Source organism: Podarcis tiliguerta (genome assembly GCF_965153285.1).
Source record: "Podarcis tiliguerta genome assembly, chromosome: 1".
Lineage (NCBI taxonomy): Eukaryota > Metazoa > Chordata > Lepidosauria > Squamata > Lacertidae > Podarcis > Podarcis tiliguerta.
Genome location: NC_139534.1, coordinates 107991406 through 108007299, shown reverse-complemented (window position 1 = coordinate 108007299; position 15894 = coordinate 107991406). Strand labels below are relative to the sequence as shown.

General features: G+C 40.5%; 1 protein-coding gene across 8 annotated transcripts in view; it reads left to right on the top strand.

Moving 5' to 3' along the window:
• Window positions 1-15894, top strand: part of CEP128 (centrosomal protein 128) — a 176195-nt gene that overhangs the window by 137211 nt on the left and 23090 nt on the right. For all 8 annotated transcript variants that reach the window (XM_083447795.1, XM_083447797.1, XM_083447800.1 and 5 more), the window contains one exon: window positions 10581-10604. In XM_083447795.1, the coding sequence (XP_083303921.1) occupies window positions 10581-10604 (24 nt within the window). The remainder of the gene's footprint in view (window positions 1-10580; window positions 10605-15894) is intronic.

Sequence of the window (15894 nt, the reverse complement as noted above, 5' to 3'; positions counted from 1 at the left end):
TTAGGAACTGAAATTAACATAAAAATGATTTGCTGAAGAACATACAAGTTCCTAGCAGATCTAGAGAAAAGGAACCAAACAGCACATTGTTCTAACATAGTATATTAACTATAGGACCTTCTTTATTCCCTGGGGTAAAATCTATTCCTTTAGATTCTACGTACTTTATTGTCTGCTACAGATTAAAGTTAATAAAACCAGGAGCCTTGTTATTATTTAGATACTGAATTGATTTAAAGCATTTTTACTTGATTTTTTCCCCACCCTGATTTTGGGCAGATGGGTTCTGTTCAGCTCCACAGGGTTTCCATGAGTGGCTGTTGTTCTTGTGCACATCTAGAGTGGGCCCATAGAAAGTTTACATGGGTATGAGAGTGGGTACATTAAATATGTGAAGTTTTCCATGCAGAATCTGGGTCATCAAACTTTTTGGTATCTACCCATATTGGAATCATAGAATTGTAGAGTTGAAAGGGACCCTGAGGATCATCTAGTCCAACCCTCTGCAGTGCAGGAATATGCAGCTGTCCCATACGGGGATCGAACCTGCAACCTTGGCGTTATCAGCACCAAGCTGTAACCGACTGAGCTATCCAGGCTTATCTTCCAAAAGAAATTGGCTACACTATTGACACAGTTACATAACGTGTGGAATGTATAATCTTTTTCCAGATTATTCACTATTTCATGCAGTGGGCTTTTTGAGACCCAACCCATTTGGTTTTTCCCAAGCAACTTCATCACCACACATTTGAGGGCCAAGAATCTTTTGTTTAGCCAGTTGCTCTTGCGCGAAGCTTCTCTGTGCACTGTTTCCATATTGTCTTTCTGTTTCTATTCCATTTGAACAGTAGCATGTTAAATATTTCTTACAGGGTAATCTTCAGCATATTGACTCAGAAATAAGTCCCATGACTACCTAGTCAGTGTGTCTTAGGACTCCAGCGTTAGATAACTCCATATGTAAAAGTCTCACTCCCTCTTAACAGCAGACTCAAGTGGTGAGTGCCAACTGAACTCGTAACCAAAACAGGATTGTTGGGAAGCAAGAAAGAGGGTATCCATGCGATCAGGGGGGGCCCCAAAGGAAAGAAATGGAAGGCATAAAGTAAGAATACTCCATATAGTCCAATGAGGACTGAACATGCTCAGTACGGAATGTTTAATATGGGATGGGGGAATAAAATGCCGTTCTTACGCCTCTGTTTGCAAGAGTGGTTTGCTGTCTCACTGGAACTCTGAACTGGAACACTTCTGTTAGTGGACAACATTTTGTTCCTGGTCCCACATGCATTTATATTAAATTCAAAATGGTCTATTGATGCATGGTGACATCATTTCCTTCCCAGCTTCATTTATTGGATTGAATTGTATGCCAAAATTTTAAAAAGTGAATATGGTTCCAATAACTTGACACAATACTGTGAGCCCACTGGAGATTAAACAAATACACATTAATGAATAATATCACACAACATAGTTGGCAACTGACATTCTAGCCTTTCTAATCTGCTAATTGCTTCTATTTTTCACGTGATAAAAACAGCCATTCTTATTAGGTTTCATTATGCAGTAATTGGAAATCCTAGGACTGTGCCTTCAATTCAGTGGCATTCTTGCATGAAAAGATACAGTATTAAAGAACACATTAGTTTCTAACTGCCTTTATCTTTCCTCCAGAAAATCTCTTCCTTTCTGCACGGGACAAAATGTAGGACAGTCCTTAAGCCTCTGAAATACGGCTTCAGCTAAGGCCTATTTCCATGATTTATTGGTTTGGTAATGAATGTATGTGGGACGCGGGTGGCATTGTGGTGTAAACGACTGAGCCTTGGGCTTGCCGATCGGAAGGTCGGTGGTTCGAATCCTCGTGATGGGGTGAGCTCCCATTGTTTGGTCCCAGCTCTTGCCAACCTAACAGTTCGAAAGCACGTCAGAGTGGAAGTAGATGAATAGGTACCGCTCCGGCGGGAAGTAAACAGCATTTCCGTGTGCTGCTCTGGTTTCACCAGAAGCGGCTTAGTCATGCTGGCCACATGATCTGGAAAAACTGTCTGTGGACAAACATCGGCTCCCTCGGCCAGGAAAGCGAGATGAGCGCCGCAACCCCAGAGTCGTTCACGACTGGACTTAACTGTCAGGGGTCCTTTACCTTTTTTTTAATGAATGTATGTAGCCTAAAAGGAGCAGGGGGACATGACTGACTAAAATAATTGTTTAAAAAGTTAAAAAATAATCTCAAAGCAGTTCAAAAACATCATCATTTAAAATATCAGCAGGCACCTGGTATTTTAAAAGGCAACGCCAGCAATGTACAGTGGTGCCTCGCAAGACGAAAATAATCCGTTCCGTGAGTCTCTTCGTCTTGCGGGTTTTTTCGTCTTGCGAAGCAAGCCCCTTAGCGGATTAGCGCTATTAGCGGCTTAGCGGGTCAGCTGATAAGCGGCTTAGCGGATCAGCTGTTAAGCGGCTTAGCGGATCAGCTGATAAGCGGCTTAGCGGCTTGGGAAAAAGGGGGGGGGGAGAAAAAACCCCGCAGGAACTCGCAAGACATTTTCGTCTTGTAAAGCAAGCCCATAGGAAATTCGTTTTGCGAAGCACCTCCAAAACGGAAAACCCTTTCGTCTAGCGGGTTTTCCGTCTTGCGAGGCATTCGTCTTGCGGGGCACCACTGTACATTGAAAGAGTTGTTAAGTATGTTGAGTTGGTAAGTGATGGCATTTATTTCAGCTAGGCCAGAATTGTGGCTTGGAAAAAGTAAGGCTTGTCTGCCCACCCAAAAGTGAGCAGTGATGGCTCCAGAAAGGGTTCCTTCAGAAAGGAAGCAACACCAGCAAAGGTCCTGTCCCTACTCACTGCAGCACGCCACCAAGTTGAATGCAGCCCCCAAAGCCATGGATGGCAGTCTAGTAGAGGCTGAAGAAACTTCCTGTTTCTCCTGCCTGTCTGGAACGGCAGATGTAAGGGGGTTTTCAGACACGAAGTAATGGGTGGTTGATGGTTCTCAAGTTGTTCAGGCCTGTACTACATTGAAGCGCCTTCCATGTAGGCATTTGTGTGAATCCCATGTGTAGAACACCTGTCATTGCTGCATGTATGCCTATGAGGAAGCCACAATTGGCCGGGCTTCCCTGCAGATGTATACTTTAATTAGAATCGTCGTTCCCCAGCTACAGACTTGTGCAATCATCCCACTTGATGAACTCTTTGCGGGATTCATTCACGTTCCTATGCAGACATTCCTTTCATAAAGGAATTTAGTCATGTGCAAAGCAGCCAGGTTCCTTGACATTTTGCGCACCAAATGGTGATGCAGCCTTTCTGTTCCTGGTTATGAGGTTTGACATGACAGTGTGATGAGAATTCCCTCTCAAAACGTGAAGGAAGAGTTTACTATCCCATTTTAAGATGACTGCTCGCTAATAGTCTGGGTGAGCAATTGATCTTTCTTCAATGGGAATTAATAGGAGATTTTTCCTCAATGGATAATCTACCATTGGGTGGGATCTGAGATCATATTGTGTGTGTACACGGAAGCGAGGAGAAGCAGTTTTCAGTTTGAACATAGCAGAGTACTGTGATTTTTAGTAGCACTTGGTTAGAGTTTGACCATCCTTGGGGTGCAGTTTCTATTTTGGATTTGGGATCCAATATGGGAGAAAGTTAATCTGGTACACATGCCTGCTACTCCAAATTTAGACCACAAAACTTATTACAGTAGTACCTCTGGTTAAGAACGTAATTCTTTCCGGAGGTCAGTTCTTAAGCTGAAACTGTTAACCTGAGGTACCACTTTAGCTAATGGGGTCTCCTGCTGCCGCTGTGCCACTGCCGCACGATTTCTGTTCTTATCCTGAAATAAAGTTCTTAACCCAAGGTACTACTTGCGGGTTAGCAGAGTCTGTAACCTGAAGTGTTTGTAACCCGAAGCGTTTGTAACCTGAGGTACCACTATAGACGAAATGTGTCATTTAGTGGGAAGATCACAGGTAATTGTTAAGTTCCCCCATTTCTGTGACCCAGGGAAACAACCAGTTTGTTTGTTTGTTTTGGTCTGGAAACATCTTAGAAGGTAATGTGGAAGATCTTTGAGTTAATTTGCACCTGAAATGCACAATCATTCTTATTTGTTTAGCTGTACATGCCCCTCGATGCTAAGAGGCCATAGCCATAGTAAATAAAAAATATTCCTGCTTCTAAACTTGCTCAGTCTTCACAGTTGAGCTGCTGGAATTTGGAGTTAATTAACCTTTCCCCTTCGTCTCCTTTGTCCTTTCATGTGTGTATATGTTTCAGCTCCTTTATATGCTGAATAGTATACAAGGCAGTTATATACTATATACTTATACACATGAATTTATCCATCTCTACAAGTATTAGGAGTGGGCAGTTCACCTGGTTTTGAAGATTCCAACTGACAGTGTGGTTTGGATCTGAGCCCTGCTTTGGTTCAATTTCTGGCGACTTCTCAATTGCCTATAATGGAAGAATCAATCACCAATAACCTTTTCTTTTTTTGCAAAAGCAAATGGAATAGGCAAGCATAATACATAATCTTTCTGAATGGGTGAAGCTTACAGATCTTAGACAAATGGGTGCAGGGCTTCTTGAAATATTGAGGCTTCTTTTAAAATAGTGGGGGAGCAGGAATACCCCTTTCTTGTAGTTTTATGGGTAATGTATTAAATGTATTATACATATTCATATACATTAATATATATACACATAGAATACTGCTTAGTGCAAAATATTAAACTCTACCTGTTCAGAGCACTAAAACCCTAGTATTTCAGGGCCATGCGGGGGCTCCTTTCTTCCCTGTTTTCAGCACCAAGAAACCCCCTGAATCACCATTGCTTTACATTAAAAGGAAACAGCACAGGCGAAAAACAACCCAGATTGTCCAGAGTGATGTTATATACATCTACAAAGGCCTGGGCACTCCTGATTTGCAATTGTATTGTGATGCAAAAAGTTGTCCCAATATTACAAGGTAATAAAGAGAGACTTTGGATAGCAAAGGAAATTCCTGGGGAACCAATGCAATATTTGAGAGGTTTTCCTTATCTAAGCAACTCCCACCCACCCATGGATTCAGTGAACAACTCTCTTTTAAAAAAAGTTTTAACAACACTGAAAAAAAATAGTCAAAGAATTATTACCTTGTGTTGTGTTGTTGTTTAGTCATTTAGTCGTGTCCGACTCTTCGTGACCTCATGGACCAGAGCACGCCAGGCACTCCTGTCTTCAGGAGTGGCTGGCGTGCCTGCATGGACATGAAAGCTCATACCAATAACAAACTACTAAGGTGCTACTCGAAGGAATTTTTTTTATTTTCATATTCCTGTTCTCTCCTCACTTCTGGATCAGGCTAAAGGCCCATCTAGTCCAACATCCTATTCCCACAGTGGCCAATCATATGCCTATGGAAATGCATGAGAATGTAGACTTTCATACACACACACACACACACACACACACACACCTGCTAAATGGTTCCATTATGCACAAACCTTTGTAGACAAGAACCCACATTATACTGCATCATAACCATCATTATCATTAATTTGTGAAGCACTTTTCGTATATAAGTCCCAAGGGGATTTACAGACACCCTAAAAAGCAACTGAAATGATTTTTAAAACAGCAGAAGAACAACTGAGTACAGGTTTGAAAACCACACAGGAAGGAGCACCCTAAGGCAGAAATATTTTCATCTAGCTGGGCAGTGGCGTAGTGTGGGGGGTGCAGGGGGGGCCGGCCGCACCGGGCGCAACATCTGGGGGTTAGGTTTAGGGGGCGCAAATCCACAGGTTAGGGGGCGCAAATTACTTGCCTTGCCCCAGGTGCTGACAACCCACGCTATGCCACTGTAGCTGGGTAAAACATACATACATAAATACTGAGGGAGAGAGGGAAAGAAGTGGTAAGCAATGTCCATGAAATGTAAGAGGCAGTAGTAAATTTACAGAGCCAAAATGTAGAAAACATGACATCAATACAGTTTTATGGCACATTGAAGATTTAACAGATTTAATGAAGCGATCCTGCAGTCCCACTTATCTAGGAGTAAGCCCCATTGAACTCAATGGGACTTACATTTCAGCAGACAAAAATAGGACTGCACTGTGAATCTGTTAGTCATTAAGTTGCCATAAGACTCTCACTGGATGTAGAGGTTTTACTGAATCTCCTGCACACAAAAACAAAGAGAAACTTAATGCTCCCTTCCACAATTTTGCTTCCTTTTATTAGAAACCTCCCTGCCCAAAAGGAAATACTTGGTTAACCTCTGTGTATTAAACTGGCTAAACTATGCATTTAGTGGATAATCAGGAAAGTGACCTTTTTAACTTCATCTCTCCAACCTAAATGCAAAGGCCTGGAATCATTCTAAAAAAGGTATGTGACTCAGTGGCTGAATGACTGTGGCATATTGAGTTGCATATAAACGGATACCAACCCACTTGACACGTTCCATGGTGGCCCACTCTGTAGGAAGGACATTTATGACCGGCGAGCAGTGTGTAAATCTGCCACCTGTTCTCTTTGCAATATGAAGCATGGCTCAATTCAACACTTCCTGCCAAAGCATCCTGTGAAAGGAAGGCGAATCCACAGTAGACTTAAGGCTACTAATATTAGGTATAGGGACTTTCTTTTACACTTAATCTTTACTCCTTAATCTTTGCTTGATAAACAGATCTGACTTATCAAGGAATTAGGAGCATGAATTCTAAGAAAACTGATGCAAATTAAGGAGATGATGATGATGATAACAATAATCATCTTAAATAAAAATTGCCTTTTTGAGCTTTTCTATTTGTGAATTTGTTACTATTTTGTGAAACTCTTTACCTTTTATATAACACTGTGCAATACAGTGGTACCTCGGGTTACATACACTTCAGGTTACAGACTCCGCTAACCCAGAAATAGTACCTCGGGTTAAGAACTTTGCTTCAGGATGAGAACAGAAATTGTGCTCTGGCGGCACAGTGGCAGCAGGAGGCCCCATTAGCTAAAGTGGTGCTTCAGGTTAAGAACAGTTTCAGGTTAAGAACGGACCTCCGGAACGAATTAAGTACTTAACTCGAGGTACCACTGTACAGGTTATGTATTAGGGTTGCCATATTTCAAAAAGTAAAAACCAGGACACCCCAAGTTTTTTTTTTTAGGAAAACCCCAAAATTGTTGAGTGTTTCTGTACAAAAACGCCAAAAAACAACAATTTTTTTGATTGACTTGACTAAACCAGGACAAAGCACTGCCTTTAAGATATGCCCTCCAAGTCATCAATTTCGCCTTTGAAATCCCTGAATTGTCAGAGAAAATCTAGACGCATGGCAGCCCTAAATTGTAAATACACATATCCAAAATAAAGTTTAAGATCTGTTCTTCTCCAGAGCCATTAGTCACTCAGGTCCTTCTTTCTTTCCAAGTGTGTGAGCTGCTTTGTATGTTGTCTTTTGAAGACCCACAAATTGGATTACCTTGGGACATATACCAGGCGGAAGTCCAAGGCACTTGAATCCAGTTCACACCAAATGCTCTGCCAACGATTCCTCTTTGTCTTTGGTCACGTGATGACTCTTGCAACCACAACATACAAAGAAGTTCACAGAACGTCCATAAATGAAAGCGATCTGTGAAGGAGCATTTCTAGTTTCTCCTCCTCTTTCTCCTTTTTATGGTCATTTTTACAGTTCCAGAACAAAATTACCACGGGCCTGCTAGGCCTCCAAATGAATGTTCTGAGCTGTAGTGGGTGATTGTAAAAATGTATTAACAGAATGAATGATAAAAGGAAGATGGAGTGGAAATGTCATCCTTTCTTCACAACGGAAGTGAATGAATTTAATGGAATGGTAGCAAACCTAAAAGAAAGAAACGCATTGCAGGGGGTTGGAGTCCCTTACGACTCTACAACTCTATGGTTCTAAGTGCTCAGGTACACAGGGCACGAGGTCATTGATTTTGATTTGTGTGCTGGGGAAAAGAGAGAGATGACATTGTAGTAGCAGGAGGTAAAATTCATATCAAGTATCAAAAGCCTGCTATATTTAAGAATAAATTGCCAAGCAATGTATTTTTAATAGCATCTGTTCAGATTATTTTCTTTTTTATAGCAGTATTATTAAATAGCTCCCACCCTTTTTAAGCAAAGTGGTTTCTGCTTTTGGCATGCAAACATTTAACATATGCCTGTTGTTTATAACAATAACCATTCTATATCCCTATGCAGGCATAATGTTTTATAGTGCTTGTCTTTTATCTCATTAGCTAAGTGTTGCATCTAAATTCCTAAATCCTAAATCCTGAGGTTTTTCCAGCTAGATAAATGGTTCTGCCCCATGAGTGCCTATTTTATATAGTCTTGTTTTATTTTTAATGTATCTGCTTTTTAGTTTTTAACTGTTTTTGTTGCATATCGCCTTGAGACAATTGTATAGAAGGCAATTAATAAGTAGTTGTGGTTGTTGTTCTCATTGTCAACATCCTTAATGGTCAATGATTGGCCAAGCCAAGGTGGGATTTTTCTAAAATACGAGGATCGAACCTGCAACCTTGGCGTTATCAGCACCAAGCTGTAACCAGGCTCATCTTCCAAAAGAAATTGGCTATACTATTGACACAGTTACATAACATGTGGAATGTACAATCTTTTTCCAGATTATTCACTATTTCATGCAGTGGGCTTTTTGAGACCCAACCCATTTGGTTTTTCCCAAGCAACTTCATCACCACACATTTGAGAGCCAAGGATCTTTTGTTTAGCCAGTTCCTCTTGCGCGAAGCTTCTCTGTGCACTGTTTCCATATTGTCTTTCTGTTTCCATTCCATTTGAACAGTAGCATGTTAAATATTTCTTACAGGGTAATCCTCAGCATATTGACTCAGAAATAAGTCCCATGACTACCTAGTCAGTGTGTCTTAGGACTGCAGCTTTAGATAACCCCATATGCAAAAGTCTCTCTCCTTCTTAACAGCAAACTCAAGTGGTGAGTGCCAACTGAACTCTAACCAAAACAGAATTGTAGGGAAGCAAGAAAGAGGGTATCCATGTGATCAGGGGGGCCCCAAAGGAAAGAAATGGAAGGCATAAAGTAAGAATACTCCATATAGTCCAACGAGAACAGTAGCTACGGAATGTTTAATATGGGAATGGAGTGAGGGAATAAAATGCCATTCTTGCGCCTCTTTTTGCAAGAATGCTTTGTCATCATCATCCTTAATGGTTAATGATTTGTCAAGCCAAGGTGGGATTTTTCTAAAATAACTTTAGAATGCATGATCTACATTAACTGTACACTATTCAAACCGCAATTAAAATAGCTTCCCATTTTTCTAGTTTCTCTGTAGCAAGATGATAAACAAGACTTGCTATACCTCTCTCTTAACATATCCTCTTAACATATCCTCCAGGGTCCTGACTTATCATGGGCTGGGCTTCACTGTACATCGGGAGTTCAGTATGGGTTAAGGCAGCAAACCATTGTTAAAATTTATTTTCAAATATAATGCTAAACCATAGTTTAGTAAACAGAAGACCGCAGAGAGCCTTTGTCTCTCAAGCTCTTTTCTCCTCCCCTTGCATGGCTGTGAGGAAGCAAACAGAAGCACCTTTTTTCTGACCATAAATTAACTGTGGGTTTTCTTTAGTCCAGCAAGCTGAGGTTAGTTTAAACTATGGTCATTTGGAACAATCCAGAAACACAAAACAGTTTGAACTTGGCTTGTTTACAATAAACCATAATTTAAACCAGCCACAGTTTGTTGTTGTTGAACATGACAACAAACTGTGGGATCAAAAATCATTGTAATTAAAGCAGCAAGTTAGTTTATGCTTGTATGTGAGTGCTTGTAATCTCATGACTATTCTGGAGGATGGGAGAGTATCAGAGCCTAAGGCTTTCCTGAGCTTTTCCATGTAGTACCACCATAGAATATTTACATTAAAAGCAAAAACAAAGAAAGCAACAAACACTGACTTTGCTATACAATATAAAGGAGAGTCCTGTAGGGCTATCTATGGTATTAAGATATATACAGAGTACAGTGGTGCCCCGCAAGACGAATGCCTCGCAAGACGAAAAACCCGCTAGACGAAAGGGTTTTCCGTTTTGGAGGTGCTTCGCAAAACGAATTTGCTATGGGCTTGCTTCGCAAGACGAAAATGTATTGTGATTCCTGGGGTTCCCCCCCTCCCCCCTTTTCCCCAAGCCCCTAAGCCACTTAACAGCTGTTCGCTAAGCCGCTTAACAGCTGATCGCTAAGCCGCTTAACAGCTGATCTAAGACGCTTATCAGCTGATCTAAGCCGCTAATAGCCTTTTAGCAGCTAATCTGCTAATCCCTTAAACCTTTAATAGCCGCTAAACCGCTAATAGCGCTAATAGCGCTAATCCGCTAATGGGCTTGCTTCGCAAGATGAAAAAAACCGCAAGACGAAGAGACTCGCGGAACGGATTCTTTTCGTCTTGCGAGGCACCACTGTATTTCACAGGTGTGTTTATGTATTCTCAAATTTCTTGAGATTATTGTCTTTATAATTTATTTTAATGTTTTCCTTATTTTCAGGAACGAATAACAGCGCTGGAAACGGTGAGTTCCGTCCATTCTCTTTATTACAAATCTATTGCAGTTCTCACGCAGGAATTTATACTGGATTTTTTTTCTTCTAAGAAAATAGGTCTGGGATATTTAAAAGTAATTTTTCTAAACTATAAATCAACTCCTTAGAGGTTCTTGTTTGCCAGTTGGCTGCGATAAGCCAAATAAAATGTAAAAAGGCACAGTACATCCACATGAGGTCACTTAATATGGAAATGTGTTGGTAAAGTCAACCATATTTTATAGGTCAACTGGAAGTAAAAATTAGACAACAATTCAAATTTGTTTTTACTTGAAAATAACAAGTGTGCCTAAGTTTTAGTTTTACCAGAAATTAAATAACATTGCCACAGGGAAGCTGAAGTCATTCGAGTGAATTAAAATTTTAGAGCTTGAAGACACAACTTTGTCAACAAATGTGCTATTTACTTGTTTTGCAATTCCATCCAAGGGACAAATTATGGCATTGCTCCAGCAATCCTGCAGGGCCTTTCTGACTGCATGCGGAATGAAAAGGAACATGTATGTGTGTTTGTGTGTATTGGTCTGCGATGTCGTACTTAAGTTGGACGTAGTTATTTATTTCATTAGGGAACTTCATCAAAATAAGTCCCAGGGTGGTTTACAACATTAAGCAGACAGTACAAAAAAAATGTTAAAATAGTAAAATCTACAAGTAAACAAACGAAATCAAAAATTTGAAAGACCCTCACGACCAGTAAAACAGTAAAACGGCAGCTGTTCATAAAAATTAAATTACATTCCTCCAAATGCTTGGGTAACCAAATGTGTCTTGACACAGGAGTAGAAACCCAAATACTGGAGTGGCCTCTGGGGGAAAGAATCCCATAGTCAAGGGAACATGACTGAGAAGGCCTCATCCCAGGTCAGGTGATATGGGGAGAGACACTCCATCTAAGTACTTGGGTCCCAACGTATTTAGAACTTTAAATGTCAACACTAGCTCCTTATATTGGGTCTGGTAACATACAAGCAGCCAGTGCAGATCGGAGTAGTGTTTTTGTTTATAGGTTTAGAACAGTTGGCAGGTTTGTCACTGGTATGCACAGCTGTGCTTCTACCACACCTCACAGCAGCCTTTGGGAATACTCTGTGAGTTTGATTGACATTTGCAAAGACTCTTGGATCCTGCAAGCATTACTTCTTTATGCTTTTAACAAATTCCTCCCTCTAGAGAACTTGCATTCTCTATGCAATCCAACTGCTAGGTGAAGGGCCAGCTATTTTTCCAGCAAAATAAATTATTGAATAAAGGTCACCCTGAAGACGAGAATCCCAAGTTATGGCAAGTAGTTATCCCACTTTCCTACTAAAAGTATCTGGAGTAGTATACAAGAGAATAAAACCATATAACATAATAAATAAAAAGTGTAAATACAACTAAAAGCAAGAACTGGAAACATGATGCAACCAACACTTAAAAATGAAACAAAGAAAGTAACAGCAGCAAGGATAAAAAGATGTTGCACCTTGAAAACTAGTAACAATAAAACCAGGCGTTACATATTAAAACTCCTTAAAAATGAACACGTCTTCAGTATCTTGCAAAAGGAACAACATTCAAGAGTCCCAGCACCAGGACAGAAAAGACCCTGTCTCTCATTCTCACTCCCCAAATATCCCAGGGTGGTATTGAGAGGCCTCTAACATTAATTTGGATTCCTAGGCAGGCCCTAAGCTGTTTAAAACTCTAAAGCCTAGAACCAGCTCTTTGAATTGAGCCACAGTTACATATATTTTCCCCACACTGTTTGTGATTACCAAATAAAAATATTATTAGACCACAAAATGGCAATTCGCCAGTGAAGGATTATGATGGGGGGGGGGGGAGCGGTTATGAATAGCAAGAAAATCCTTACCAGAGCTTATGCTTGCTACATGACTAATGGTTCCATCTCCAGCATCCTGTGATACAATCACCTTCCTAAAGCCTTCCTTGCCTGAGTTAAAGATCACATCATATACAGTTATCCAGTCGTATTTTCTTGTAGCAGCTTGGGTTAATGGTCTGTTTTGCTAAAACAGATGTTCTGCATTAATGGTCTAGTGGGCACCTTTTGATAACACTGGTCAACAACAAATTTGTTGTCTGCGTTTTTTCAGTTGATTTAGGACGAATCTGATGCGCTGAATCCAAAAATCACTTTGGTTTTGCTCAATCAGGTCAAGTTTTTGAGCTATGGCCACATGTCTTTTTTTTACGTTTTTGTTCACATGTACGCTTGTGTGGAGCATTTTAGAAGACGTTGGTGGGGGTAAAATGCCATGTCGAATAATTGTTTTGATTGGAAATGATTATTTTAATGACAAGAAATATTCAGGTCCGATAGTTCTAGGTGATTATGTCGAAAAGGGATCAGTTTGAAGTCATAAAACCTCCGTTTTTTTCTCAGAAGAGAAGGACTTGGTGTACTGTGCAGATATTGCGCAGCTTCTGCTCAAGCTTGGAGTGCCACAGTACGAACCCAAAGATTGGAGATTGTTCATTGACAGCAGCAAGCGATCACTGAAATATGTTCTGCTACACAACGGCAACCGGTTTGCCTCTATACCCCTGGCTCACTTGAGTACACTGAAGGAGAACTATGAAGTGGTGAAGTATGTGCTGGAGAAAATTGGTTATGATCAGCATAAGTGGTTTATTTGTGTTGACCTGAAGATGGTGAACTTTTTGTTGGGACAACAGTCTGGCTTCACCAAATACCCATGTTTTCTGTGCATGTGGGATAGTAGGGACCATGCTCAGCATTACACGAAGAAGGACTGGCCTGTGCGGGAGGAATTGGATCTCTTGCAAAGAAAGGAACGTCATCAACGACCCTCTGGTGGAGAGACACAGAATACTCTTCCCACCGCTGCACATCAAGCTCGGCTTAATCAAGCAGTTCACCAAGGCTCTGGACAAGGATGGTGACTGCTTCACATACATGTGCCAGGCTTTTCCAGGATTGACCATGGAGAAGTTGAAAGGTGGCATCTTTGACGGTCCTCAGATCCGTCAGCTCATCAGAGATCCAGAGTTCGGAAAGTCAATGAACGAAGTGGAACTGGAAGCGTGGAAGGCATTTGTTCTGGTAGTGAAGAACTTTCTTGGCAACAATAAGGCCAGAAACTACGCAGAACTTGTCAACAACATGCTGACTGCTTTCGGAAACCTGGGCTGCAACATGAGCGTCAATATGCACTACCTATTTTCACATATGGACCGGTTTCCTGAGAACCTGGGTTCAATGAGTGACGAGCAGGAGGAGAGATTCCATCAGGACATGAAAGAGATGGAGACCAGGTATCAGGGTCGCTGGGACGCAGTCAAGATGGCTGACTACTGTTGGACTCTGAAGAGAGACCTCCTTGCCGCTGAGCATTCCAGGAGTTCCAAGAAATGGAAGTTCAAGCCCTGAAGTTTGAAAAATGGTGAAGCAACATGCAATTTACTTGTACTTACCTTTATCAATGCCCACCATTCAGTTTACAGTAAACCTGACCTGATGGAGAGAAACGGATGCCATTTCCTGATTCAGCAGTGCAAAAATACCCTAAATCAGTTGTAGAAATCTAGACAACATTCAAAAAGTAAAAAATTGTTGCCCAGTGTAATCTGTTGTGGGTAGACAGCTCAAGATAGCACTATTATTGCTTCCATCCCTTCAGATATTTCTATAGGACAAGACTTCTCCACATAAGCATTTACTGAACTTAACCACAGGTGGATTGGGAATCTGAAGAGGGGGGTAAAGCATTCATTCACACATGGAAAAGAAGGCATGCTTTTAATATTATTAAAATGTATTCTAAAGACATCTGGAGTCTAGACTGAAAAGTTCAGTTATTCTGGCATGCAGGTTTCTCCTTATATTTCAGTGCCAAAAAAATGCTTGTTTTAAAATTTATGGTGATTTACCCCCAACAAAAGAGTTATTTTCTAAAGGTACTGTTTGTTTTATTTTCTTTATGGCAGTTAATACTGATGCACACAACCTTTTGAACAATAGCATGAAAGTTACCCAATCTGTGTACCCAGTTCTTCTGGCTGGGTTATTGGTTATGTTATTAGAACCTTAGCTCCTGGCCTCTACTCATTTTTTGAGTGTTAAGATTTCACTAGCCATCTGTTGGGAAAGGGGAGCAGGGGACTGGATCCAGCCATTTCTTGCCAGATTGGCAGAATCCAAGCTGTTTCGAGAGGACTTTAAAAGCCCAACGTGATCTGCACTCTTTATTGGAACCGAGGTTATTATTTCCTCCCCTTCATTCGATCTTCTTTTCACCTCTTTCTCTCCCACCTTTCGAAGGGGGATTTCCTGTTAGCTTACATGTTATGAATGATAAAGATAATATTAGTTAATTGATCACTATCACTAAAATTTGCGAGTCTCTTTGGCCAAACAAGTAAGTTGCCCAAGTTGATGTTGGTAAAGGCAGTGCTTTTTTTTCTGGGTGGATGCAGTGGTACGCATACCCCTAAACATATTGTGAATCTAAGTTTGGCCTCATTGAGGGGCAGTATTTAAATATGAGTAGGAAAATGAGAGTACCCCTAAACATAAAAAAAAAGCACTGGGTAAAGGTAATGGCCATTTAACTTTTATCTGGAAGCTGACCTGAGCAAATTTAATAAGTGAAGCGCTTGTTTTTCTCTTTGTTGCAATAATTTTCATTTTCCAGAAAAATGCATGCATATATATTGTATCTGACAGATAGGAAGTTAAAAATGTATATGTTCGTAATATATTTCAATAGTTAATAAAAATATGCATAACGGATATTAAATCACAAAACATGTCTTTCTAGCAACAACTATTTACAATATATGTTCCAGTAACTAATAAACATGTTCCATTTCCTTCCTAAGGCTTGTGCTGGATATTTTCTATTGCATCTGCATATTATTATCCAGTGTCTTCATTTCTACAACATGATCTGCATACATAATTAATTAGATGCAATGAAACCCAGCTTCAATTCCATCATTTTCTTTTTCATGTCTTGCTTCAAATTTTGCAACTTCCTTACAAATTCTGTGTATTCATTCCTAAATGTTCTTTTCTTTTAGATAACATTTTCAGGCATAGTTGCCCATTCTGATGGGATTAATTTTATAAGGATAGATGCAGTGGTTTTCATACAAGGCAGCCTTTATCAATTGGGGGGGGGGGGGAATTGGTGTGAACATCCCAGTCACCAGAAAGAGGTGCTCCTGGGCAAGAAATATGCCAAATTACAAACAAATATTTGGGGAGGGGGGTGTTGTACTAGGTAC